The sequence below is a fragment of the Barbus barbus genome, assembly GCF_936440315.1.
Source record: "Barbus barbus genome assembly, chromosome: 19".
Lineage (NCBI taxonomy): Eukaryota > Metazoa > Chordata > Actinopteri > Cypriniformes > Cyprinidae > Barbus > Barbus barbus.
In genome coordinates, this window is record NC_136747.1 from 6,783,555 (window position 1) to 6,810,943 (window position 27,389).

At 37.8% G+C, this 27,389-nt stretch overlaps 1 protein-coding gene across 1 annotated transcript; it reads left to right on the top strand.

Moving 5' to 3' along the window:
* The first annotated feature begins 880 nt into the window (after nucleotides 1-880).
* eepd1 (endonuclease/exonuclease/phosphatase family domain containing 1) lies at nucleotides 881-26,560 on the top strand. Its single transcript, XM_079441919.1, has 7 exons — nucleotides 881-1,992; nucleotides 13,623-13,674; nucleotides 20,471-20,581; nucleotides 23,339-23,473; nucleotides 24,182-24,317; nucleotides 24,537-24,731; nucleotides 25,706-26,560. The coding sequence occupies exons 1-7, from the start codon at nucleotides 1,160-1,162 to the stop codon at nucleotides 25,900-25,902; spliced, it is 1,659 nt and encodes a 552-aa protein (XP_079298045.1). The 5' UTR covers nucleotides 881-1,159; the 3' UTR covers nucleotides 25,903-26,560.
* The last annotated feature ends 829 nt before the right edge of the window (nucleotides 26,561-27,389 follow it).

Genomic DNA, 27,389 nt, shown 5'->3' on the forward strand with positions numbered 1-27,389 from the left:
ATAAATGGGAACAAAATGTTCATTAGGGAAGAAATAATCACAATAGCTCCGAGTCTCTATCAAGTGTCATCTTGGGAGAGTCCGCAGACAATGGCCAGTAATATGGACAGGAGGCCACGCCCCCGTCGACTGGACGCCAGTTTGATCAGTGCTTTGAAATAGCTTTGGGAAGTCCGATTCATTTGAGAGTCGATTCCTTCGAACGGATCGGTTCGTTTGAGTTGTCACTCAAAAACTGAATGGCACGCGCGTAATTTGCACTTAACTTAATATGTTTGTCTGTTATTACTATGTTTTTTATTTATTTGTATAAGTTTGAGTATATTTTGTGTTTAGTATATTCTAGTTTGATTGTATAACTCTAATTGAGGCGCTGACTTATTTTTTGTTAAATAAATGACAATACCTTCTTATATGTGACCCTGGACCACAAAACCAGACATAAGGGTCAATTTTGGGAGAAAATAAGCCGAATAAATACGCTTTCCATTGATGTATGGTTTGTTAGGATAGGACAATATTTGGCTGAGATGTGAAAATCTGGAATCTGGGTGCAAAAAAATAAAAAAATATTGAGAAAATCGCTTTTAAGGTTGTCCAAATGAAGTTCTTAGCAGTGCATATTACTAATTAAAAATTAAGTTTTGATATATTTTCAGTAGGAAATTTATAAAATATCTTCATGGAACATGATCTTTACTTAATATCCTAATGATTTTTGGCATAAAAGAAAAATCGATCATTTTGACCCATAGGCTACTTAATGTATTGTTGGCTATTGCCACTAATATACCCGTGCCTTCAGGAACGCTCAGTGAATTGATTCGATCGAATCATTCCAAAGAGTCGGCTCAGAAGAAAGATTCGCATGGTCTAGCTCGACAGAGAACCCGCGCTAGAGCTCGCTTCAGTTCAGTCTGTCTGGAAGAGCGTTGATATGGACTCTGCTCCTTCTGCTCCGAGACTGACAAAACACGGCGACTTTTGCACGAACCGACGGGGAAAAGAGGTCACAGCGTGTCATGTTTAACGAGAGGAGTTAGATTAGCGTTAAATATCAAGCTCAAATATCAAGACTAGTCTATGTGCCATCGGGATCTTCCACGCACAGTGCGCAGCGGGTTTCATTCTCGGTTCGCGAACTGATTCACCGGGACACATGGGTGGGAATCTCGGGTGCCACCGGTCCATTCCCAGGGACCCCACGGATTTCTGCCAGGGCAAGCGCAAGTTCAGCGCGGCATGCAACTTCAGCCACATACTGGTGAACCAGGAGCGGCTGAACATCAACACCGCCACCGAGGAGGAGCTCATGACTCTACCGGGAGTCAACCGCGGGGTGGCTCACAACATCGTGGAGTACCGCGAATGCATCGGCGGGTTCAAGAAAGTAGAAGACCTGGCGCTGGTCAGCGGGGTCGGTGCCACGAAACTAGAGGCTGTTAAACTAGAAATCTGCGTGTCGAGCAAGAACAGCTCGTCTAATCACTCGCCCTCGTCTCTGCGCAAAGAGCAGGAGCACCTGCCGTGCACCGGCGTCAACATAAACACCGCCACGCCGCCGCAGCTCATGAGCGTCCGCGGCATCACCGAGAAACTCGCCAAGAGCATCGTGGAGTTCCGTTCCGTGCACGGTCCGTTCCGGAGCATCGAGGACCTGGTCAAAGTGCCCAGCATCAACTCGTCTCTGCTGGACCGCATCCGCTTCCAGGTGTTCGTGGAGCGCTCCAGAACTCCTTCCACGAACACGAACGGAGGGCTCACGCACCCGAGCCCCACGTCCTTCGGTGGCGGCAGCGAGGAGCTGGACGCTCCGCTCGGGGGACCGCCGCTCGTCTGCTCTGTGCGGCCCTGCGTCGAGCCTCCGGCGGCTGCGCGCGATGGGAAGCCCGCAGTGCGAGTGGCCACCTGGAACCTGCAGCGCTGCTCCAGCGAGAAAGCCAACAACCCTGGGGTCAGAGAGGTCGTCTGTATGACCCTCCTAGAAAATGAGTGAGTAAATGACAACACTAACAAAGCACGTTTTATGCTCTATGATCATGCATTTTTAGAACATGTTTTTTTAGACATATCATGTACCCTAGTATTCTTTGAAGTATCATGATGATAATACCATATTTTCCCCAGTTTTCTTTGTTTAGTTTTTTTACATTACAATTATAATCAATACCCCCTCCCAAAAAACAACAAATACAGGCCATATAATGAGTCAAAAAAACTTTTCCCAGATTTCCAGAATTAATAGTGAAGGAATAAATGGTCCCATGTTTGTTCAGTCCATAAGTTGTCCTTTAACGCAAAGAAAGAGGTTGCCGAAGAGGTACATCTTCACAAAAAAAAAAATAAGATAAATAAACACACCATTTCAGAATACTAGTCAAGATAACATAATAAAGGAACTAAAACTAGTGGTAACAGAGACAATATCTATCTATCTGTCTGTCTGTCTGTCTGTCTATCTAAACATAAAATAATGTAAGGAGCCAGTAATAAAAAAAAATCACCATGATCGTAGGATTAATATGTTATATAATAATAATAATAGAATGAAAACCTTCAGAATATAGATAGGAATACAAACTGTAAAGTTTGATTTAAGTGCTATTGAGCCAGATAGATAAAGTGTAATAAAACAAACAAGTAATTGTGTATTTCTAGATGTTTTCTTTCAATTAGTTTGAAATAAGACATGCTATAGAACCAAAATAGCCCCCCCTCCCAAAAAAAAAATACCACAGATAACCTGAATTAAAAAACCCTGAAAAAATGACCTTGTCCGAAATTCATAAATAAGTTCTAATGGAATTTTGACCGTAAGCCTAATTGTATCAAATTGAAAAATTTCAATTTGAAAAAATAACTAAATCAAACACAATCCTGTTTGGAACTAAAATCCCTTTTTAATTTTTTTTTTTTTAGAATTTAATTTTATCCAACAGAATCTTTTTTTTTTTTTTTTTTGTGAATTCTTGTTTGAACCTATTTGATGTCAAATTCAGAAATTCTGTCAGTATTCCTTTTTTTTACATTTTATTTTATTTTTAAGGATTGAATTTGTCACACTTGAAGTGTTTCTAATAATTAATATCATGTCTGCATAATCTGAAGGTTTCATTATTTTCAAATCCCATTCTTAGTTGTTTTTAGGCAGCTTTTAAGATGTTTGTGTACTGAACATCAACAGGGAAGAAGGAACCGTGTGTCGGGTTAGTGGTGTAAGTGATATAAGGAGTCCAGCTGACTTGTGTTGCAGTCTGCTGTGATCTTCAGTGGACGTTCATGATAAAACCACATCTGACTGCACGCTATCAGATTTTAGCTGAGTCCCTGCCCATGTTTTATTGCATTGATGGATTCTAAGATAAATGTTTATACTGTTGGTTGTTTTATGGCACACACACAGTAATTCACTCAGGGTGTTGTTGAGGTACATGCCCTCGTTCTTGTCATGACTAAGGGAGGGCTGTTATATAAGCATGCACATATGTGTGTGTTGAAGAGGGTTGAAATAGTAGTAAGAAGTCTCTTCTCATTGGCAGAGAGAATATAGTGTTATATGTGCGCTGTACTCGATGTAACAGCAATGCATGTAATGCAGCCGTCCCTATAAAGAAAGCAGTGACTCCCAACCAGGAGGCGCATGTAACATTCTCAAAGGGTATTTGGAAAGATTTAGATTTTTCTTTGTTAAACCTCTTAAACAGAAATATTAATGCATTAAACTAGTTGTTATTGTTTAATTATTAGTGTAGCAGAATATATGTGCTGCTTGACTTTTCTTCCTAAAAATTAATCTTAAAAATTTTCTTATCTTTTCTCTTAAGATTATTAGGAAGCTCCCTTGAAGTGTTGAAATTGAGTTTATCAGTGATAAAGCAAGAACCATCATTTATTCAGATAAAGACGGTAATTTTCTTAATAATAATAATAATATGTTCTTAACATATTTGAGAACTTCTTTCGAATTTTTCATAAATTGCACTTAGAACATTCTTAGGAACTTCTTGGGATTTATCTCAAGGCTTTTCTAAACTCATTTCTTAAGAAGTGAATCCAGCCCCTGATCCATCATTCTACCACACAAGGTCATATGCAAATACAGAACTAATTTTGCTGTGCTGGAAATATTCATTTTGACACAGCAGCATATTGCTGCATTTAAAATCTCAAGTCAGCTTCCAGAACAGCAGCAAGCGTCTCTCAAGGTCTCTTTATCACTGCTGACTGACTTTACAAACTTATTCCATTTTTTTGAGAACTCGCATGAGTTGTAGAGTAAATAAAACCGTATCAAATTCAGCCATCTCAAAACAACTCTTGAACTGGAAATGACTACTTTCTTGAAACCCTAAATCAAACATCCCATCAGATGCTTATTTCTCAAATCGTTCCCTCCAGCTGCCTCCATTACACTCCTGCTCACATGACTGTGGCGAATCCAGTGATACAAGACTGGTCGAGAGTAGAAGACATGAGATTTAACATGAAATGGTAGTAAATATTGATATAAACAGCAATGATTTACAACAAGTTGGCATTATCTGTTGATGAATGCAGTCTAGTGTGACAACTCTTGAGAAACCCGAGAATCAATACAGCCTCTGGGATGCTTTGACCTTTTGACTAGACAACCATGAAAACTCACTTAACCGTCTGATTGGATTTGATGAGTGAAGGTCTACTGGAGAATTGGGTTTCCCCACAACATTACCTGCAATGGTCAAATGTTTCCCACAATGATATACTAATACATTAGCACTGACATAAACAGATTGGCTTTTGAATGTGTATTTATAAAGAGCACGTCCATATGTTTGCGGTTGGTAATTTATTATTAATTTTTTTTATATAAGAAATTAATACTTTTTTTTAATTAAAGTTGACTTAAATTGATCAAAAGTGACAGTAAAGACATTTCTAACGTTACAAAAAAATCACAGAATTCTGAAAAAAACATGGTTTCTACACAAATATGAACCGTTTTCAAAATTGATAATAATAATCATGTTTCTTGAGCTGCGTTTCAGTATATCAGAAAGATTTCTGAAGGATCATGTGACACAAGACTGATGCTGAAAATTCAGCTTTGTTTACAGGAGTAAATTGCATTTTATTATATATTTAAATAGAAAACAGTTATTTGAAATGTGGTATTTCAACTATTTTGTCAGATTGTGCAAAAACTCTCATAAACAAGCTGCATGATTTGTAATAGCATTCATGTTTAGCCAAATGGCACAAAAGTTTAATGCTTTAAAGTAAGGGTAAACATCCCAGACAAACATCTCCATCTAGGCGTCACTGCATGTCACTTAAAGCTGCCCGTCTCCCATCATCAGCACCGAGTCAGCAGCCATCATGTTCAATACACAACAGATCCTTCAGCTACTGATCTGATCTCAATTTTGGTTTTTCGTAGTAAATTAAACGTTATCCATTATTGGTGTAAAAGCACACATTAAAACCCACAGCGCTTAAGGTGTTTGCTTAAAATGTTGCGACGAATCTCGTCTGTTAAACACACAGGGTGGAGGAAACCACCAGACGGCATGATCAGAGGTTACTGTAGTTCACTCCGAAGAAAAGAAGAAGTGTACGCAGAGATGGCCTGTAGTAACCTCACCACACACACGCTCGTGCACAGCCAAACAATCTGACTCATCTGCAGATCTGTCAACTTCAGCTCACTTTCAGAGCGTGGCACATGTGTTGAGTCTCCATGGTGCTGTACTACATTATGATGACCCATCTGCAGAAAGACGGTTTCAGATCTCCAATCGCACGTCGTGAAAGGATCATCTTCTTGTTTTGCTCGGAATATCAGCCTGAAACTATATTTGACATTTTCTGGAGCAAAATAATAGTGCATGCCTGTGCAGAAGAGCAGCATTTGCCGTTTGGCAGTTTATTCTTCCCCCAAAAATCCAAGTTTTCTGCATTCCACATTTTAATAGTTCGATTAAATTTAAATCAAAAACAGCACTGCTTATCCACACAAAGCCAGGCGGATATACAAAGTCTTCATATTTCAAAAGCAGTCTTTTTCTTTTTCACCTATTTTATTGTCCACCAAGTGAAAATCATGTCAAGAAACTCATCAAATTTGATTAAGATAGATCAAATCAGGGTTTAATCAGGGGAACTTCTCACAAAAAATGCCCACACAATCTTTTGTTCATAGCCTTTCTTCATTCAGCAAACACACAACGCTCTCAAAAGACATGCAGCATCTATAAATTTATATATATATATATATATATATATATATATATATATATATATACACTCACCTAAAGGATTATTAGGAACACCTGTTCAATTTCTCATTAATGCAATTATCTAATCAACCAATCACATGGCAGTTGCTTCAATGCATTTAGGGGTGTGGTCCTGGTCCAGACAATCTCCTGAACTCCAAACTGAATGTCAGAATGGGAAAGAAAGGTGATTTTAAGCAATTTTGAGCGTGGCATGGTTGTTGGTGCCAGACGGGCCGGTCTGAGTATTTCACAATCTGCTCAGTTACTGGGATTTTCACGCACAACCATTTCTAGGGTTTACAAAGAATGGTGTGAAAAGGGAAAAACATCCAGTATGCGGCAGTCCTGTGGGCGAAAATGCCTTGTTGATGCTAGAGGTCAGAGGAGAATGGGCCGACTGATTCAAGCTGATAGAAGAGCAACTTTGACTGAAATAACCACTCGTTACAACCGAGGTATGCAGCAAAGCATTTGTGAAGCCACAACACGCACAACCTTGAGGCGGATTGCAGAAGACCCCACCGGGTACCACTCATCTCCACTACAAATAGGAAAAAGAGGCTACAATTTGCACGAGCTCACCAAAATTGGACGGTTGAAGACTGGAAAAATGTTGCCTGGTCTGATGAGTCTCGATTTCTGTTGAGACATTCAGATGGTAGAGTCAGAATTTGGCGTAAACAGAATGAGAACATGGATCCATCATGCCTTGTTACCACTGTGCAGGCTGGTGGTGGTGGTGTAATGGTGTGGGGAATGTTTTCTTGGCACACTTTAGGCCCCTTAGTGCCAATTGGGCATCGTTTAAATGCCACGGCCTACCTGAGCATTGTTTCTGACCATGTCCATCCCTTTATGACCACCATGTACCCATCCTCTGATGGCTACTTCCAGCAGGATAATGCACCATGTCACAAAGCTCGAATCATTTCAAATTGGTTTCTTGAACATGACAATGAGTTCACTGTACTAAAATGGCCCCCACAGTCACCAGATCTCAACCCAATAGAGCATCTTTGGGATGTGGTGGAACGGGAGCTTCGTGCCCTGGATGTGCATCCCACAAATCTCCATCAACTGCAAGATGCTATCCTATCAATATGGGCCAACATTTCTAAAGAATGCTTTCAGCACCTTGTTGAATCAATGCCACGTAGAATTAAGGCAGTTCTGAAGGCGAAAGGGGGTCAAACACAGTATCAGTATGGTGTTCCTAATAATCCTTTAGGTGAGTGTATATATATATATATGACCAAATATCTAATAGCGATGCCTCCGCAAACACGAGTAATGCTGGCCTGCATAGGATGTCGGGTGTCAGTCATTTTGCAAGAGCTTTCATTTTTATTGCAAAATTATATTTCGAAAGGTTTCCTTGTAGCAATAGTTAAGGTGTTGACATGTTTTAGTTGTTTGATGCGAATGAGCGACTGTGAGAAAGAGGCATTTGCTGTTGATTTTTTCCCAAAACTGACCTCAGGGTCACAGACGCGGCTGGATCAAAGTCATCATTTTCAGTTCTCTGGAAACCTTTCCTTTTCTGCTGATACAACGCAGCATTGCGGCGTTATTATAAAAACAAGTGCTGGAAGTGGCACAATGTGACAGGATGTGTAGACCTGTTTGTCTATAGGACATTTTTTCCATCCTTTTCCTTTAACGCTGTAATGAACTGCCAAACGCATGAAGAACTGCAAACTCACTGGTTACATTTTGACAGAGTTGGACCTTGTCTGTCATGCTCTTATTGATTGAACCATTGCTATGGCTGTATTTGCACTGAGCTGTTCATTTGCAGTTTGTGTTTTGTTCTTGTAGTCTTTCGAATGGTTTATAATGCTTGGAGAAACTAAAAGCCCTCCGTCTTCTCAATGGCAGTTGCTCGGCTGGCGCATGAACTCCTTGGAAGATTGTGATTTGAAATCTATCACATGTATGCTCATTCAAAAATATATATATTTTAAGTTGATCACTTCCTACATTAATGTGAAATGTGGCATCAAATCACTATGGCACCACAGGAAAATGAAATCTGTTTGGCGGGTTTATCTGAAATAAATTATAACCCACATATAGGCTGACGTAAAAAAATTAGTAGTCGTTTCTTGTCTTTTTAAGTCAAGTTTAGTGTTTGGTTTGAGACTGGCTTTTGGTTTTATTGTATGTGTTGTACAGCTCTTACATAATGCACCGATGAGATATCATTGTACCGTTTTATTAGGACATTGCTGTTGTTACTTTAACCTTTGACCCTGTCTGCAACATGCAAAACTTTGAGGAACAGAGTTGTTTGCTTATGTAAAAATGCTAATTTGTTAATATATGTAAATAATGGATTTAAATGGAATTTCTTCTAAAACTGAAGAATGCGTCATTTCAGTATTATTTATATACTATTAGCATTTACATTAACATTTAATTTTGTACTTTCAGATGTCCTTTTATCATTTATTTAATGATAACACCGCTCAGAACTTTGAATGCAAACCTCTTTTCATTTTTATTTCAATGACAAAATCTAGATCTTGGTGTTGTTTGATTGATTGATGACAAATAGTGTGTTTCAGGTCACACACAGTGATACTGGTTCATGTTCCTCCTCTGGTTAACACAGGCTGCATTACTGCATGCTAATCTACAGAGGATTCTCTCTTTCCACTCCCATTTCTTCATCATGTTTGTGGCTTTGTTGAATACTTTGCATTCTTTTCAAGTCTGAGTCAAAATTTCCAGTTTTCTACTTGGAAAAGTTCAATGGAAAGCCTCTTGACATTGGATTTCCTTTTTGGAAGCTTCTGTGGAAATCCACAGCTCTGATTTGCAGGTGTATCATGCAGACAAGGTGACTCGCAAAACACACGGTTAATGGTAATCTACACCTTTTGCCGATATTTAGAAATCAGGGCAACCGATGGCCGATATATGATGCCGATTTTTTTGGCCGATATGTTTGGCCGATTTTCTTTCTTTTTTTTCTTTTTTTTTCCTTCATCTCAGGGATGTTCTTTTTTTCAGTAATTTATCAAAATATTTAAAAAGGTTTGCTGCATGGTTAAAATATGCTGTGCGTATAAAAAATTGCGTTTTTTAGAGACAGAGAGAGAAAAGTCATGTATAAGTCGCATTTTATTATTTCATTCAGAAATAGGCCTAATGGCGACGCGAAATGTTTACAAACATAATAAACACTGTAAACATAGCTAGGCTATTTTAGTTCCCCTCACTCCACAACAAATTCTTTCAATTAACAGTATTTAGAAAAGAACAATAATTAAAAATATAAGAAGCTAGCTATAAACGACAAGCCAAAACAAATTAATTTAGGCTAAAAGGAAACTGAAACCAACGCTGGGTCTCTCATTCGACACAAAATCAAATGTTTCCGTATTCGCAATGTATTTGAATGCCAAAATATTATTTATTATGTACAGGACAGATTGACCCTTTTTAAAGGGTGGGTGTTTACGCAGTTGGCTAGAGCAGTGCTGATCGGGGAGAAGGTGCGCTCACTCTGTTGGTTAGTAAGACTGTCACTCAAGGCTGGCAATCGTAATATTGCGTCCACATCGCAGGCTTTGCGATTAGCAAATCGCAACGTCTCAAATCGTGGTTGCAATTCGATTTCGATTAATCGCACAGCCCTACCAGGTAGTTCTCTCTTCAAAAAGTTAGCAGGCAGAGGGGGACATCACAGGGTTATCTGTTGTGCCAGTGGAATGGCAATCTGCTTGCCGCATGAGGCAGCATCACATGTTGCTTGCAGACGCGCCTGTTTTGACGCGGCCTAATTTGCAGCACATCGGCCGATGCCGATTAATTAAAAAATGGCAAAAATCGGCCGATCAATCGAATATTTAAGAAGATTATGGGAACGTTGGGGCAGAAATGCTTGACCTCTGGAGTCCATTTCTCAGGGATGTTCTCCAGGCTGTCAGGGCTGTCGATGGAGAAGCACATGAGGATGACGTCAGTGTCGGGGTAAGAAAGGGGGCGCAGACGATCGTAGTCCTCCTGCCCCGCCGTGTCCCACAGTGCTAGCTCCACCTGCTTGCTGTCCACCTCGATGTCCACCTTGCTGTCCACCTCAATACCTTCACACCATTCATTAACATTTGTTAATGTCCATTTATATATATGATAATACAATTTTTAACATTTCAAGTTGTATTAATTCACATGAATGTATTTTGAAGCAACATAAATTAAAAATTAACAATAGTGTATTGATATTAACCTAGATTAACGATAATAAATGCTTCTAAAATTGTTACTGTATTTCAGGATGCATGTGTTAACTAAGAATAACAAATTGTACATTTATAATTATTGTAAATTAACATTTTAAGTTGAGTTTAGAGGGGAAAAAATACTGTGTATAAAATACTGTGGGTATTCACTCATCAATCAGAAAGTTAAAGCCATTTATGTCTGCTACACCTTATATAATCATTTTACTGTGTTTAATGTCTATTAATTTTTATGAGATTTTATTATTATTATTTTATGAGTGAGCAGCTGCTTGGTTTTCAATGTTAAAGTTTATTGATCCGAGTTTTGATAACTGGTGAAGGTTTCAAAAGATCAGAGAGTTTTTATAACAAACACACACACACACAGACACAGACACACACAGACAGACAGAGAGTGTGTGTGTTCACCTATGAGGGAACAGGGTGTTGTCTGTCTGACTGTTTGTTTTTTAAACAGGATCTTTGTGATCAGTTTCAGCATTGGCTGGAAAATAAGGATGGATTCTCCCCTGCTTTCTGTTTTTCTGTTTTTCTTTCTTGAACGGTTTCTCTTTCACTGCAGCTTGACTTATGACCCCAGACCAGGAAGGTTTTATTATCAGAGATAAATTGAAGAGTGTAATTTCTGCACCAGCAGCATCAGAGTAGCCAAAATATAATTTTAGTCAGGTTTTATGAACCCTCTCCCTGTCTCCCATTGGTTTAAAAACAGGTAGTCCCGCCCCAAACTCACTGCATCGGTTGAGGCGATGTTGCTGTGTCGGGCTGGTCAGGATACTCGAACTAACAGAGCACTGAAATGGTTTTACAATAGAGAGCTACAGTGATTGTGAATTTTTAGACCCATAAGTCTATCAGCCTCATAAGTGTTGATGTTTTGATTTTTCAATGACTTTTTCTGCAGGTTACTTTGGTACATCAGTAGGTGGAAGTATGAGTGAGTCATTGACTGATTCACTCAACCGATTCGCTCAAAATTCACCATTACTGTATGTCGATCAGAGACACACAACATGATTCTGCTCCGAATGGTTTCACTTGAAACAATTTTTGCTATGGGCCAAAAATACACAAATTGACTGGAAATAAAGCACTGCATGATGTATTTTTGTAGATCACATCACATCACCCTGATTCGCTAAACAAAAAGCCAATTTAATTTTGGATCATTTTGGATCATTGCAGAAAAAAAGTATTATTCTTATGCATCTTCACATATGAACACAATTTTATGATTTTTTATGCCTAAATACAATCACTAGGAGTAAAAAGATAAATTTAGGTTATTAATGAAATGCACCACGGTCACATGACGTCACTATCCTTTTGACAACTCTTTCACTCTTTATTTAAGAACATTGTCACTGAAAGTTTGCAAGAGTGCAAGTATAAACAGGCATCTATTACTCAGCCATTTAACCAATAAAAACATAATAAAAAAAAAACCTTTTGACTTCAGTATGATGGAACCAGAAGTGCTAAAATGCAACTAATTTCTGGGTTTTGGTCTATAAAAATATGTCCCGCAGCATTGCTGCAGCTCTCTATGACTGCATAAGCTAGTGTAGGAATAAGGTATTTTAACCTTGAAAAAATGACTCCATTCAGCTAAATCTTGCACTTGTATGTGTTGTGTTGTGTATTGAGGCACTGGGAGAGCCGGCAGGACTGTTCTGTTCTTCCTGACAGTACAGTATTATTGATTTGTGCTTATAGTTGCTCTCTGAGCTCTTTCATTTCATGTCGACTTTGTGGCTCCAGTTTGAAGTTGTAAAGCTCCAGTGTAGATAAACACCACTGTAGAGAGGATGGCTTACATTTTCTCCAGTTCACCTCACAAGAGGTCAAAATGAAGTTTTACACTGCGAAAACATCCATTGGAATACAGTGTATGTTCTGAATAGAGAATGAATGTGTATGTCTTATACGCTCGGACACTTATCAGAATAACATTTTATATTGTGTTAGTGGACCTGAACTGCGTCAGTATGCCTGAATCCTGGTTCCAGTCAGTCGTGTCGTCTGCTCTTGAGTATTCATGAGTGATGAGCAAAGCAGTTACAGTGAATGCTGGGATAGGAATGGGAGTTTAGCAGGTCTTTCTAAAAAAACTTCTATGAAGAATGTGTCGAAATATTGAGAAAACGTCTCATACTAAAACTTAAGTTACTTAAAATGAAAACTGAAAATCTAAATACAAAAGCTAATTCAAAATATTAGTAAATACTATAATAATACTAAAATAACATTGTCCTGGGTAAAGCAAATTCTCAGAAATGCTTTTATTTACAAAAATAGTAATAATAATAACAAAAGTGAGATGAATGTCCTGGAAAGTTTTGTGTAGTCCATATGGCATGAAACAAAACCTGGGTTTGTTGTTGTCATTATGCCAGGACAGAAACATTTGGCGGGTCCTGAGGACACGCAGTTCTTGACTGGTGTGTCCGGTAATGAAGCTGACCTTCCTGATCGTTTTGTTAGCATTGCTCCCAGAGGATCACCATGTACAACAGCACTACTGAGGGGTGTGATCGCCATAGACAATGAGATCATATTCAGATTAGGGTTTGATCACGGTTTCAATGGCAGATACTCAAGGCAGTCTATCATCTGTCATCTTAACTTCACACATTCATTTAATTAAAAGCACAGCTTTGACATTTCTGCTAATGTGTTTGTATTTGAGAATTTTCACTGTAATATTCACAGAACCATCTGCTGTTTGCTGTATCATATTGTTTGAGCACTAACCAGGAGAATTACTTTCCAAAACAAACAGCTCGACGGTTATTAGGATGTAATCGTCAACATTGCTTCCAGAGCATTGTCATTACCTCCACTGTCGTCACCTTGAGTTTCATATAATTTATGCTGAAGGTTTCCGCCGCACAGCAGGAGGGGAAAGTGCTGGCAGGCTGATTTAAAGGAGGCAGTTGATCTGTTTGTATGGTGGGACCCACACCTTGAATATATGCCATCTGTTCTTAGTGTTAATTTGACTGATTTAATATCCAGTTACTGTACATATATATATACTAGATGTCGGAGACCAAAAATGTGAATACTATAATGATGGAGTCTCACATACCTTGTTTTTCTCTCTCTCCAGCATTAAGCTGCTAGCGGTTCAAGACTTGGCCGATCGGGAGGCTCTAGATAAGGTACTGTTACATTTCTACACACACCTGGTGTTTCACATCTTGCCACATTTGTGTGGTTTAGTGGTTAAAAAGCCCCAATATACTTTAAATCAAAGAACAAATGGTTGTGCCGATCATTTCAAACAAATTCTGGCCAAGAACAGCGTTTCAGAGCTCATCCAAATGTTTCGGAAAACTTTATTCTGGCTGTTAAAGACTTTCAAATTGACTATTACATAGACCAAATGTCCGAAAATAGTGGAATTATGTTTGCAGAGGTAAAAATTCTAATAAATATTCTCCATTGGGGAACTGATTTTTAGCAATAACTTATAAACCATTAAAGACAGACCTTGCTGTGATCTATGAAATTGTTAATTGAGGGTATATGCTTTTGCTCAAATATATATGCTTTTGCTGGTTGAACGTCTCTTCACATCCCGATTAGGGCTGCTCGATTATGACAAAAATCATAATCACGATTATTTTGGTCAATATTGTAATAACGATTATTTAACACGATTATTAGTGGGCCATATAACAAAAAAAATAAATCAAATGAATGCAAATCTAAAGTATTCTGTTAACAGACTACTATAGAAATTGAATAATCAAATGTAAAATAAAATAGCATCGTCTTTCTTTGTTTCTTATTAAAGCTACAAAAGACCTTCTGTGAAGAGCAGTGAGTGATTTTTGTCTTTTGTTGTTTGATTAATATTAAGCACTCAGTCAGTAGCAGGAATATAGCCCGCTGTCACTTTAAAAGCTGCACGCATCCAATTTACTGTTACACATGTATTTTCATTCTCATCTGTTTACATTCATTTATTACGTAACCGACGAGGGTTTACCTGAATAATGCTGCATTTTGACACATTTTTGCGTGTATTTGACCATTTAGGAGCATACGTTCAGCTAGAAGATGACTTTAATGTACATGTCCGTGCTCTGCTCCGTCTCTGAGCGCATGCACGGTAATCCTCCCGAGGAACAGCGCAAGTTCTCTTTCGCGCTTTTTATTAAAACATTAATAAATCTAATCAACTTTAACTCAAACACGTCCCATTTTTGCAAAAGTCACGTTACGTGATTTTACTGATTTACACGTGAAAATGGGCTTTTATGGAGGAGTGAAAGCGCACCGCTAGAAAGGGGCCGGAATGGGGCGCAATAATCGTTTTATCTCGATTATTGTATTTTCATAATCGTTGGAGGCCGAAATCGAAATTAAAACTGACTTTGGATTGTGTATCTGTATTGTAATTATTGTACCAGAGGCCGTTAGTAAATGTGCTTTAGAAATAAACGGAACTTGAACTTGAACTTGATTAATTGCACAGCCCTAATCCCGATAGCAATCACTATGTTAAGTGCTCTAAATGTATTTAAATGATCTGTGAAAAGCATAATGGTAAAATGTGCGTCCAATCAGATTCCTCAGTCTGAGGGCTACGATAGTCTATCCAACCTGCCTGTCAACGTATGTATTTGCACCCTGTTAGCGCAGACATGATACGTCATCAACGCGTTTCATTAGACTACTGCAGAGCGAGCGAGAATGGAAGGTGTTTATATAGTAATATTATGCGCTTCATACTATAACGTTCTCTCACCGTTGAATGAGACATGAGGTAATCATGACAGCGCTGATGCCGTCTCTCATTGTGTCGCTAGTTAGCCTCTGGTCTGCCTGTGCATGGTCATGTGTTTTGAGGAGGCGTTGCTTTGGAGAGTGATTTGCAGGGAGGGTGGGATCTTATGCTTTCAAAGCTAGATTGCTATTGCTGGTTCATCACTCTTAAATGCGTTAAAATATATATTTTAGCCTTTCTCCTCTATTTTCTACCTAACTTACTAAAAGAATGATTCTCTTTTATTTTAAGATGTTATTTTTATGGGCGGTGTCCTTCTCATCAGTGCTAGCATGACCATGTGCACAAAGCACTGTGTGTGTGTGAGAGAGAGTGTTGTGTTTGAGGTCTTCTCCGATGATGCTGGGAATAGACTAGTAAAGTAGGTTAGCAGAGCAGCAGTTTGTCAGTGAGGGGACTAGGGCAGAATCAACCCATATTTCTCCCCTCTCCTCTTTCACTCGCACTCTATGTCTGTCCTGTTTCTCTCACTGCAGAGTACTTTCTGGGACACACCTTGATTATTTGGTGTGGCATAGTGGCTGAAGTATAGGGTTAGTGATGGTAAGGTTGCTGGTTCAATCCCTGCAGAGTGCAAGCTTTGAACCTGATCACCATTGGGCCCTTGAGGTCCAGGGCAATTATCCCTGTGAATGGGAATATGCACAGACAGCGATTATCAATAACAATGTGACCTAAAATAATTATGTTTTAATAAGAGTAGGCTATTTGAGGCGATACGAGTAACTGTAATCACTGGCACTAAGCTGAGGTCAACCTTCATGCAAATGTGCAGTAATTTAATCACTCAAAATTTAAAAGTGACATATCATGAAAGTCTGACTTCTTCCATGTTTAAGTGTTATAATCGGGAGAAAAAATGTGAAAAAGAACAACCCAGTAATTTTTTTTTGGTAAGCCTTTCTCTGCAAGCTTGTGAAAAAACAAGCCGCTCAGATTTTGCTCCCCCTGTGATGTAGAAATATTACCGCCCCCTTAATCTGCACGTTTCCACCCACGGTGTACCAATTCTAACGCCATGGCGAAAGTTTGAGCAAAGCATGCTAACTGTTCTGTCTTTGGCTGCACTGACGAGCATAGAACACTGTTTAGAGTCCAGAGAGCAGTGGATTTATTGGTTTAATTACTGTATATTACAATGCTGCCACACAGATCCAATATAAAAATGTGATTTCTTTCCCAAAAAAGAAAGAGAACACAGTTTAGTACTCCCATGCCGTGTGACAGCCGCTTTCTGTGCGATGCTTTGGATGTGTGCACTAAGAAAACCATATATCAGACGTTTGAATGCATGATTTCAGCGTGATAGACATGATAATCAAAACTAAACAGATATATGAGCTGTAAAGGCACATTTGCATTTAAAGTGACATGCACGAAAACAGCGTGTTTCTGCTTCCACTCAAAATAAGCATTTTCAAAATATAGAATAAATGATCTGTGGGGTATTTTGTGCTGAATCTTCACAGACACATTCTGGGGACACATGAAACTTATATTACATATTGTAAAAAGGAGCATAATAGGCCTCTTTTACATTAGTTTAATTTTAATTGTAAAGCACTGTAAAAATGCTACAGTATAAACTTGTTAATTGGTTAATGGTAAATTCCGATACAGTGTAAAACTCTAATAGACTTAATGGGACATTTTATATTGTATTTTAGCAGTAAAATATTAACAGTGGAGAGACTTCTGGTCTCGTCAACTTCCAGTTATTTTTAGTTATGCAAAACAGCTCTTTATGCTGCTTGATACTGAAAACGAGTATTTCTTATCATATTATTTTTATGAATGAATGATTTCTTTCATTCATTCAGTCATATTTTATGTATTAGGCCTATATTATTTGTATGTATTATGTTAAACACACTGCTTTGCACAAATAGTTTTACCATTTACTGCACTTTATTTTTCTAGTTATTAACCTGTAGTGGCTAATGAATCGGAAGTCTTGCACATTCACAGAAAATAACTTACATGTTGAAAAATAAGATGGAAAAATGTTGGTTTAAATAAACTTCTGGGAACTCCGTTTTCACTGTAAATTTCATGGATTTTTTTATTGTATTTATTTATTTAGTGTACTATAGAATGCTTTGGAAAAAAAGTGTCTGGCAATTTACCATTTACTGTTCTCTGTTTGCAGTCTTCATGTTTATTCCTTCTCTTTGCTGTTTTCTCTTTCTTCTCGACTCCATTACGGTGTGGCTGAGAGTCATATGGGGCGTCATATGGGGCGTGATTTTAACAGCGCTGCTGGTGTTATGCCGCAGTGAACCCGGCGTGATGTTCTTTCCTCTAGACTGCTTTTGCAAGTGCTGACTGGACGGACAGAGATGGAAAGGCACACTTCTCTGACTTCTGGCCCAGAATGAAATGGTGTGGGCTTCTGAATGCCTCTCTGGACTCCTGCTACAATCTGACATTAACTCTGATTAGACATCATTTGGCAAATGATGGAATGCAATTGATGCTATCCATGGAATGCTGACACTTCTGATTAATGTTATGAATTCAAAGATAGGAAATGATATATGTTTCAACGTGTATTTTTCGTTGAAACAGCAAGTTGGGATATAGTGAAGTGCTCGTCCTTTTTTGATAGTCTTAAGTATTAGGCCACAGCTCAGAAAAACCATCTTGATACTGCTGTGAAAGTGCATTTTGTATGTGCTTCAGCAAGAGATTCCATCAGTATTTGTGGTCCGTTTTCCTGGAAGAGTCGTGATGGTGTAGATTGGATGGAGGCAGATCTTGAGGGCAGTGGGAAGAAACATTCAGCATACGTCAGAAGAGTTATGATATTTTAATTTTAAAAAAGTACTAAAAAGGAAACCTGTTTGGTTGAATTGTTTGCAATATAACATGCATTTAGTAAATTGCATTGCATGCTAATTTTAAATGAGTTTATTTTGTGATCTCATAGACTCGGGCAAAAAGCTACGAGGCATAGATTTAGATCTGAAAAAGGCAGAGTGATTGTTGGGCTCTTTGTTTATAGCTTGTCTTGGTTTCCATGGAGTTTGTGGTTTAGCTGTTTCTCTGCTATAAACGCATATTTCCACCGAACTCCTCATGACCAAAGCGACTTCCCTCAGACATCGGAGCCGTGAGTCATCATCATCGAGTTTATTAGCGGGCAATTTGGACCTCTTGTTAAAAAACTCAAACTTCTGTCTCTTTCTCCTCGGTCTTTCCGTTTGTGTCTCTTTCTCTCAATTAGAGCACAATATTGCATTGCATGCTTTCATGGAAAGTGTCAGTCATTTGCCCAGTGAAACTGAGCATTCTTTGAATTTGCTACATATCTGCTATAGATCTTTAACTATCTAAGGGTATGAAAACAGTATTGATTCTTGTGTCCTGGTTGAGGTCAATGTGTGGGTGGCATAAAGAACGAATGACTCAGAGACGCCATAAATATTTTTATATATAGACTGTTATTGCATGGTCTCTTTGAGTAATATATAAATATTACAGTCAGAGACTGTTATCTCTCTTCAGGATTACAGGTAGTTCAGTGGGCAGAGTTAAAGAGTGACAGCTGCCAGTGTAAACAGTGATGCTTCATGCTCACCAGTGTTCACCATCATCATCATCCACTGGTCCATTGCCTCGCCTGGTTAGCTCTCAGTGTAAATTAGATTTTACCTGCCTTAGCGAATCCATTGACAAACACAGTCTGGTGTCATCACCTGTCTTTAGTTACAGTAACTCCTGGACACCTGTGACACATTGTGCTATTTACAGATTTACTGGAAAACAAGATCTCCAGCAGAACCCACAAGATACAGAGCAGACACACGTTTGGCACCTGAACTCAGGGATTTTTTGAGGGTTTCGTTTTAGTTTTTGGTTTGTTTTGACATCCGTGGAGAGGTTTGTTGTTTGTACATTCCTCCGGCGCTCTTTACAGATCAGCTGATGATAGTGTTGTTTCTGCTGAAGCTCTGGCTCTGCCTCCTGTTCCCTGCAGGAAACTCTCCTGGTTAATTATAGAATAGAACTGGGGGGGGTCGGAGGTAATGGGAATGTCAGATGTAGTTATCAGATTTCCCAGCTCCTGTGGACGCACTCGGCACGTACTCTTTGCTAGAATAATGTCAGGTTGAGTTTGCTAGAGATCAGATCAGATCTGTTTGCGGACTTACCAAGACTTTGGCTTCTCTGAAAATATAAAACCCAGCATCAGAAATCTGCTTCTTCGAGTGCCGTAGGAAAATGACCCTAGAAGCACACAGTAATGCTTCTAAATCATTTCAATGAGGGGGTTGGCATTAATTGCAGATCTAAATCTTACCGAAAAGGTTAATTCACGTAAATTCGTCATAATTCTGTAATCAATTAGTCAAGCTCATGTTGTTCCAAACAAGACCATTCATCTTTGAAGTGATGAACAAAACCGTTAAACAGATTTAATTTAGGCTTTTATTCACATATAAACAATGCATAGAGCTCATTAAATACGGTAAATGGAAGCTCAAACATGGCTGCATGTTTATTTTGACTATAACAAAGTTATTTGTCAAAAATCAATACCCATATGGTGAAAATGATTGGAAATTTTAATTCTGACAGTGGCACTCTATAATGCCAAATTTACATTGCAAAGCTGCCACAGATTTGAGCTGCCATTTAGGAGTCTTTAAACAGGCTATTTAGTGCTGCTCAGAGGTGGCATGAATGCATTTACACTGAAATTACAACTGCACACTTTAATATAGGGATTGACGTCTGAGCAGGCATAATTTAGACCAGCTTTTAAGCAGCATTGCATCATATAATATCTTTATGCTACATTTTGGGCAAACACAAAAGCTATGTAAAAGCACCTTAATATTGGCAGAAACCAATATGTATGTATTATGCACTTGTATTAGTAGTGTAATTGAGGGCTATAGGAAGCACTGAATTACTGTCTTGAATCTTTTAAGAAAACCCAATTTAAGAATTCTCGGTGTAATAATATTTCATATTTTATTTGGTTTTTCTCTTTTGACCCAAGAAAAATTGGTATGTTCAATTTCAGTATGTTTTGCAGATATGTTGAATCATGAAAAATTAATCAAAGCAGCAAACGGGGGGGAGTCCCCGTAAGGAAGTGTAACTCTATCATTTTTCTCTGCTAATCAGCTGTACTTTGTGTTTGTTTGCATCAGTTTTGTGCAGAGCTGAATCAGCCCACTCTCTGCAGCGTACGCAAGTGGAAGAGCGCCAGAGGCCTGTGGAAATGTGCCGTTTCAGAGAAACCCACCGGACAGTCCAATAACGTAAGCGTAGTTCCCTGTAACATATATATATATATATATATATATATATATATATACACACACACACATATGCAAACTTAAAGTGGTCATGACATTGATTTTTATTATTTTAATATGATGTTACTTATAATGTTGTTAAAGTTTTTTGTACAAAAAAACAAATAGATGTGGTAATATAATTATTTTCAACCCTCATTCTGACCCTCTCTCTAAAACGACCTGTTTTAAGGGGCGGCTCCTTTAAGGCTTGTCAGGAATCAGCCACTGTTATGATTGGCTAACACAATTGCATAGGACACAGTATCACCGCCCCCTCACTATTGCATGATTTGAGTGTTTTGACAACATGATCAAAATAAAACGACGAAGCATTATGAAATCATTTACTTACGGTTTGTGATGCAGATGCAGTCCGATCTAGAACCGCTTCATCTTTCAACAAATGTTTCTTTGTGAACTCTCCATGATACTGTGCCTCATTTACAAAACAAAATCTTCCGATCAAACCTCAGACACGATCCGGGATGCCATTAAAAATAAACTATCCACATGTTCCTTTAGGGCTGGGAAAATAAATCGATGCATCCGGAATCGAGAAATGATTCGGCATCGATTCTGAGATTTTCTGAATGCGTTTACCTGGCCCCTTGGATCGAAACAATCCATTTTTAGAGCTTGATTAAATATTTTGTTTATAATGAGGACGATGTTTTAAGCTATGAATCTTGCAGCATGTTTTAATGGTACAAAGACTTCTTATTTGCCAAAAGATCAAGGCAAATTTGATTTCTAATGTCATGACCTCTTTAAATGTCTAACTGTGGCTACAGCTTACAGAATGCTAATAAAAACAGATTGCATGGAACACTTGCCTTTTAAGGATGAAGAACATGAATAAAGCCATAACACTTAACCAATAGTTAAAGATCTTGACCGGGTGTCTGGATAAACACAAGATGTTCTCTGGATAGCGCTGTTAACCTACACAGGAAACAGATATAAACTCCACTGAAACTGAGCTGTCATGTAGGACAAATGAAAGAGATTTTGCAGGAGAATGTAAGTTCTGGTCTGCTCTTCATCACAGAGCGTTACTGTAAATATTAATATGAATCAAGGTGCTCTGGGATGCATTAGACCGGATATTTTCCTCTAGTTGAGTTATGTGTGATAACTGATTACCGCAATGTGTTTTCAGAGAAAGAAAGTGTCTGGAAGTCTTCTAATAATTCAGGTTCCTGTTTTAAGAAGTTTGTTTAGGCTGAACCCTGGTAAATCCTTATTTCCACAATCGGCATTCATTTTCAATACAAGCTGCACACCTGATGATGTAGTGTTGTGATGCACGTGAGCGGTGTGCACTTTTCCCCTGATGTCTTATCTGTGCTTTCTCTGTGCGTATAAATGGGACATCAGACTACATGTCTTCCCTACATGTAAAAACTGACAAAATGATCCGGCGGCCTTAAGCTAAACACACACAGTCACATGAACAATCCACGATTCATACACTCTCTATCTATGCTAATCTGTGGCCTCTGTGTGGTGTTGTGCTGCTGGGAAACGCTTCACTTGTCCTGTCTGGCAGCCATTGTTTCAAGGGTATTGGATCGTGAGTTATTGTGGTATTGTAACTTACTACCATACTGTTTGTTAATATTTTGAATTAGCTTTTATTTTTATATTTCCAGTTCTCGTTTCATTTTAAACATTTAAATTGAAAATTATTTCACAATATTACAGTTTTTACTTTATTTTTGAATAAACAAATGCAGCTTTGGTGAGCATAAGGGGCTTCTTTCAAAAACATTTAAACATTTTACTGAACCCGAACATTTAATCATTGATGTAATTAAATGTATTATCTTTCTTGGATTGGAGTTATTTTAGTATTGTTATTTACTCTAATAGTACTTATAAGTAATATTCATTTTAATTTTAGTTTTAGTAATTTTATGATGTGCATTTGTCCTTTTATTAGTTTTTGTTTATATTTCTGTTTAGCTTTTATTTCAGTTTTATTCATTTTAGTTGAACAAATTAGAAATGTTGCCTTGGCAACTAACTGAAATTAAAAAAAGTTTAACTTTTGCATCTACTATTTCAGCTTTATTTTAACTTATGAAAACTATTTTAATAGTTTTAGTTTCATATAACTATAACAACACTGTATTGAATTAAAAGAAATGCAGAAAAGTCTGCCGCCATTTACCTCAAACCTGTCTGATTATTATTATTCCTTTGAACACAGAAGGAGATATTTAGCAGAATGTCTTGACTGTACTTTTCCATACTTGTGTTCTCAGAGAAGTAAAGGCCTAAACTATAACAATAAAGAAATAGTTTGAAAAATCATTGTAAATGTAATGAATTTAAATGTAATGTAACAGTAAATGTAACAGTCATTAAAGGTACAGTAAGCATTTCTGACAAACACGCCCCTACCCAAATAAATCACACCCCTATCTTGATAGCTCCGCCCCCGAATTCACAAACAAGCAAACACGCACCTCCCCCATTATTAGTGGTTGATTGGGTGTGTTTTGGGGCTTGGTCTGGTCCACTTTCAACTGTTTCTCAAAACTCATTTACTGCACCTTTAAGGCTTAAATTTCACTCTTTTCCTCCCAAAAATCTATCATATGATTTCAGAAGACTTGGAATAACGTGTAAGTTGCACAGGCTCCTTATATGATGCTGTTGTATGGGTTATGAATGTTATTTGTCAGATATTGAGTTTGTGCTGTGATCCTGTAGGCTGCTGAGTACTCAGGTTTCCTGTGGGACAGCTCTTCTGGGATCGAAATGAAGGATGCCACTGTCTTGGAAAATGCTGTGACTAATGGTAATGGGAAACATCCTCACCCTCAACTCTACCTGGGACATTTTTATGTAAGTAAACCTGCAATACAGTTCCTTATCTGTTATTGATGCCAAGCGATTTGTTTCATGGTACGATAACCCTCAGATGATTTTATTTGAGCAATTTAAGTTATACATACACTACTGTTGAAACATTTGTGGTCAGCAAGTTTTCTTTATTTTTTTATTTCTTAAGGAAATTAGTAATTCTATTCATAGAGGATGCATTAAATTGATCAAAAATGAGTCAACTTGAACTTTCTGTTCATAAAGAAACCTGAAAAAGGGTTTTTACATAAATACTAAGCAGCCCAACTGTTTTCAACATTGATAATAATAATTAAAAATGTTTCTTGAGCATCAAATCATATTAGAATGATTTCTGAAGGATCATGTGACACTGAAGACTGGAGTAATGATGCTGAAAATACAGCTTTGATCACAGGAATAAATTACAATTTATTATATATTACAATAGAGCGCAGTTGTTTTAAATTGTAAAAATATTTCACAATTTTACTGTTTTTAAAGTATTTTTTTTATCAAATAAATGCAGCCTTGATGAGCAGAACAGACTTCTTTCAAAAACATTAAAAAGTCACAATCACAAACATTTCATCATAAATGTAATTAAACTAAATATACTGTCTCTTTCATTTCAGCTAATTGTGTAACGGATAATGTGTTTAAATGTGATAATTCAAACGATAAGTCTCGCTCATCTCTCTCTATAAACAGATAGGATCGTCTGAGCTCACGCTGGTCAATTTGCACCTGACCGTATCGCCGTCGCCCGCTGCACAGAAGAGAAAAAGCATGTGTGACGAGCTGAAGGCTCACCGACTGAGCGCTGGTATCCAGGAGACTCTCAAAGGTCTGTTCCAACATGATACTTCATGCATCATTATTGCAGGACTCACTCTTATCTGTTCTGTGTCAGCTGCTTGGTGCTTTCAGGTGGAAGCATGCTCTTTATGGCCGTGTGTTTGTGCTGTATATTGACTGATACTGTGTGTTCTAGTGCAGGGACAGAAATGAAATGGCACTGAAAATGAGCACAACAGCCCTCATCATTTATGTGTTGGTGTTGCAGGTGAGAGAGAGCTGCTGGTGCTGGGACACTTTGGCATGGCTCCCGACAGCCCTGAGATGGAGTGCCTGAGGAAAGAAAAACTGTCCGCCCTCCTCGCGCCGTCCGTCTTTACCAACATCAGCACCCGCACCCCGCAGGGATCCCGCTGTCTGGACAACATCTGGACCAGTCGCTCCCTCAAAAAGATCTACACAGGTGTGTGGTGTAGGATTCGATGCATTAGTCCTGTAGAAACAACTGGAATCATTGAGATGGTTGTGATATTTTTGAAAGAAGCCTCATGTGCTCGCCAAGGCTGCATTTATTTGATGAAAAATACAATAAAAACTTTAAAAATGTGCAATATTATTACAATTTAAAATAACTGTTTTCTATTGTAATATATTGTAAAATGTCATTTATTCCTGAATTTTCATTACATCATTACTCCAGGGTCACATGATCCTTCAGAAATCATTCTAATATGCTGATTTGATCTGTCTGTCGGTCTGTCTGTCGGTCTGTCTATCTCTGTCTATCTATCTCTGTCTGTCTTTCTGTCTGTCTATCTATCTATCTCTGTCTGTCTGTCTATCTCTTTCTGTCTGTCTATCTATCTCTGTCTATCTATCTCTGTCTGTCTTTGTCTGTCTATCTATCTCTGTCTATCTGTCTGTCTTTCTGTCTGTCTGTCTATCTATCTCTGTCTATCTATCTCTGTCTGTCTTTCTGTCTGTCTATCTATCTATCTCTGTCTGTCTGTCTTTCTGTCTGTCTGTCTATCTATCTCTGTCTATCTATCTCTGTCTGTCTTTCTGTCTGTCTATCTATCTATCTCTGTCTGTCTGTCTGTCTTTCTGTCTGTCTGTCTGTCTGTCTGTCTGTCTATCTGTCTATGTATCTGTCTGTCTGTCTGTCTGTCTGTCAAACTTTAAGCTTTTAAAACTACTTTAAACTTCAATGTTTTTGAAACTGAAAACCATCAAACTTAAAACTTTTTTTAAACTTAAATTTCATAAACTTTTCAAACATTTTCTAAATTTCTGGTCTGGCTTTCTCAAGCCAACTTAAACTTTGTCTAAATTAACTTTTTTTTTTTTTTTTTAACTCTAGTTACAAATCGTAATGATTGCAAGCTTTAGTCTGGTGCTGTTGGTTATTTCTGCATGTGTTTGTTCTGCCCCCTCCAGGTCAATGCTGGGTAGTGCGGGAGGGCCTGACCAACCCCTGGATCCCTGATAACTGGTCGTGGGGCGGGGTGGCGTCTGAACACTGTCCTATCGTGGCTGAGTTCTTCGTGGATGTCATGCTGAAGGAGCACCTGTGTGGTGGGAACCGAGTGGCGGTGGTGGAGAGAGGAGACTCCATGTCCAAACACGAGCGATGACCTTTGACCTTGTCCCTGTGGAAAAGGTCACCCGCGTCTGGACTGACACTATGACTGTCTGAATACAGATGAAGAGAGCGAGAATTGCACCATGATTGCCTTTTTGTCCGTTCAATGTACAGAAGAGATTCTATAGCAACAAGCAGTTGATTTGAACATAGAACAATATAATGATGAGAGAGATTTATTATACATGTACATACAATGAAGTTAAATAAGAAACAAATGACAAGTGTGCCAAAACTTTTTAAGTGAGAACAATAAATCATTTACTACCTGAGTTTGTGTCTCGTATGCGGTGATTTAAGCAACATGTGTTAGATATAGCATACTCAGATTCAAAAGATTATTTATTGACTTTTTGAAAGAAATTAATACTTTTATTAAATAAGGATGCGTTGAACTGATCAGAAGTGACATTTATAATAATAATATAAGATTTCTATTTCTAATCAATGCTGTGGTTTTGAACTTTCTATTCATTAAAATATATCCTGGTTTCCACAAAAATATGAAGCAGCACAATTGTTTTCAAATTAATTTTGAAATATTCACTGGAGAAAAAGTGACACCTAGATGTATATTAAACATAAATATAAACATTATATGTATTAAACATACGAAAGTCACAAATATAAAAATAAATCATTATAAAACCAACATTGTGTCCTTACAGAAGATATACATCTTTTATTTTACAGCAGTGTGTGTGTGCTTGCTTTCCTTTTTTTTTTTTTTTTTTAAAGTGGCTAATTTTCATATCCTCATGTTGTTAAAATTTTTTGGCCTTTAAGGTCCTTGCACACTGAGTCCGAAATTTTCACGTTTAGACATTTTCTACGTTTTCGCATCCGTAGCAAGCATTTTGATAGGAAAGGGTGACGAAATCGGAAAAAAAAACCCAGAAAAAGCGCATACGAAAATTTTGGACTCCGTGAGCAAGTACCTTTAATCTTGATGTGTGTGAACTCTTGACTACCACTGATTACATACGTCAGGTCAACGTGTTTGCATCTTATCATGGATTTGTGTAAACTAATGCTTCCCCTTTTAATATTATTAAGTACTGGTTGTCATCAAACCTGTGTTTCCTCTTTCAAGTGCTGCATTCACTCACATTGATCACAGGAGAATTGTTTTTTTTTTGATAATATGACAAGATTTCGTTTTCTGCTTATAGTTAGGAATTGTGCAAAGATGTACTTTTAAAAGATAAAACAGGTTAGGACCAGTGTTATATTAGCATCACTGAGATACTGATTTTCTTCATATTTTGGAATTGTTTTTATTTTTGTATTTTCTGGTTTCATTTGAATTTTAAATAATTTTATTGTATGTCATTATTATTTTTTAAATGTCTATATAGTTTTTATACATTATTTCAGTTTAGTTTTAGTTCATTTGATACATCAAGTTAAAGCAAAGGAAAATGAGAAGCATTGCTTTTGCAGCAATATTAAAATAAACTTTTTTTTCTTCTGTAATTA

Bases quoted from the DNA above. Each gene is read 5' to 3' on its own strand.
- eepd1 (XM_079441919.1), top strand. From the start codon at position 1,160: ATGGGTGGGAATCTCGGGTGCCACCGGTCCATTCCCAGGGACCCCACG. The intron at 13,675-20,470 runs GTACTGTTACAT...TGTTTGCATCAG, and splicing joins ATCGGGAGGCTCTAGATAAG to TTTTGTGCAGAGCTGAATCA. The intron at 20,582-23,338 runs GTAAGCGTAGTT...GTGATCCTGTAG, and splicing joins CCACCGGACAGTCCAATAAC to GCTGCTGAGTACTCAGGTTT.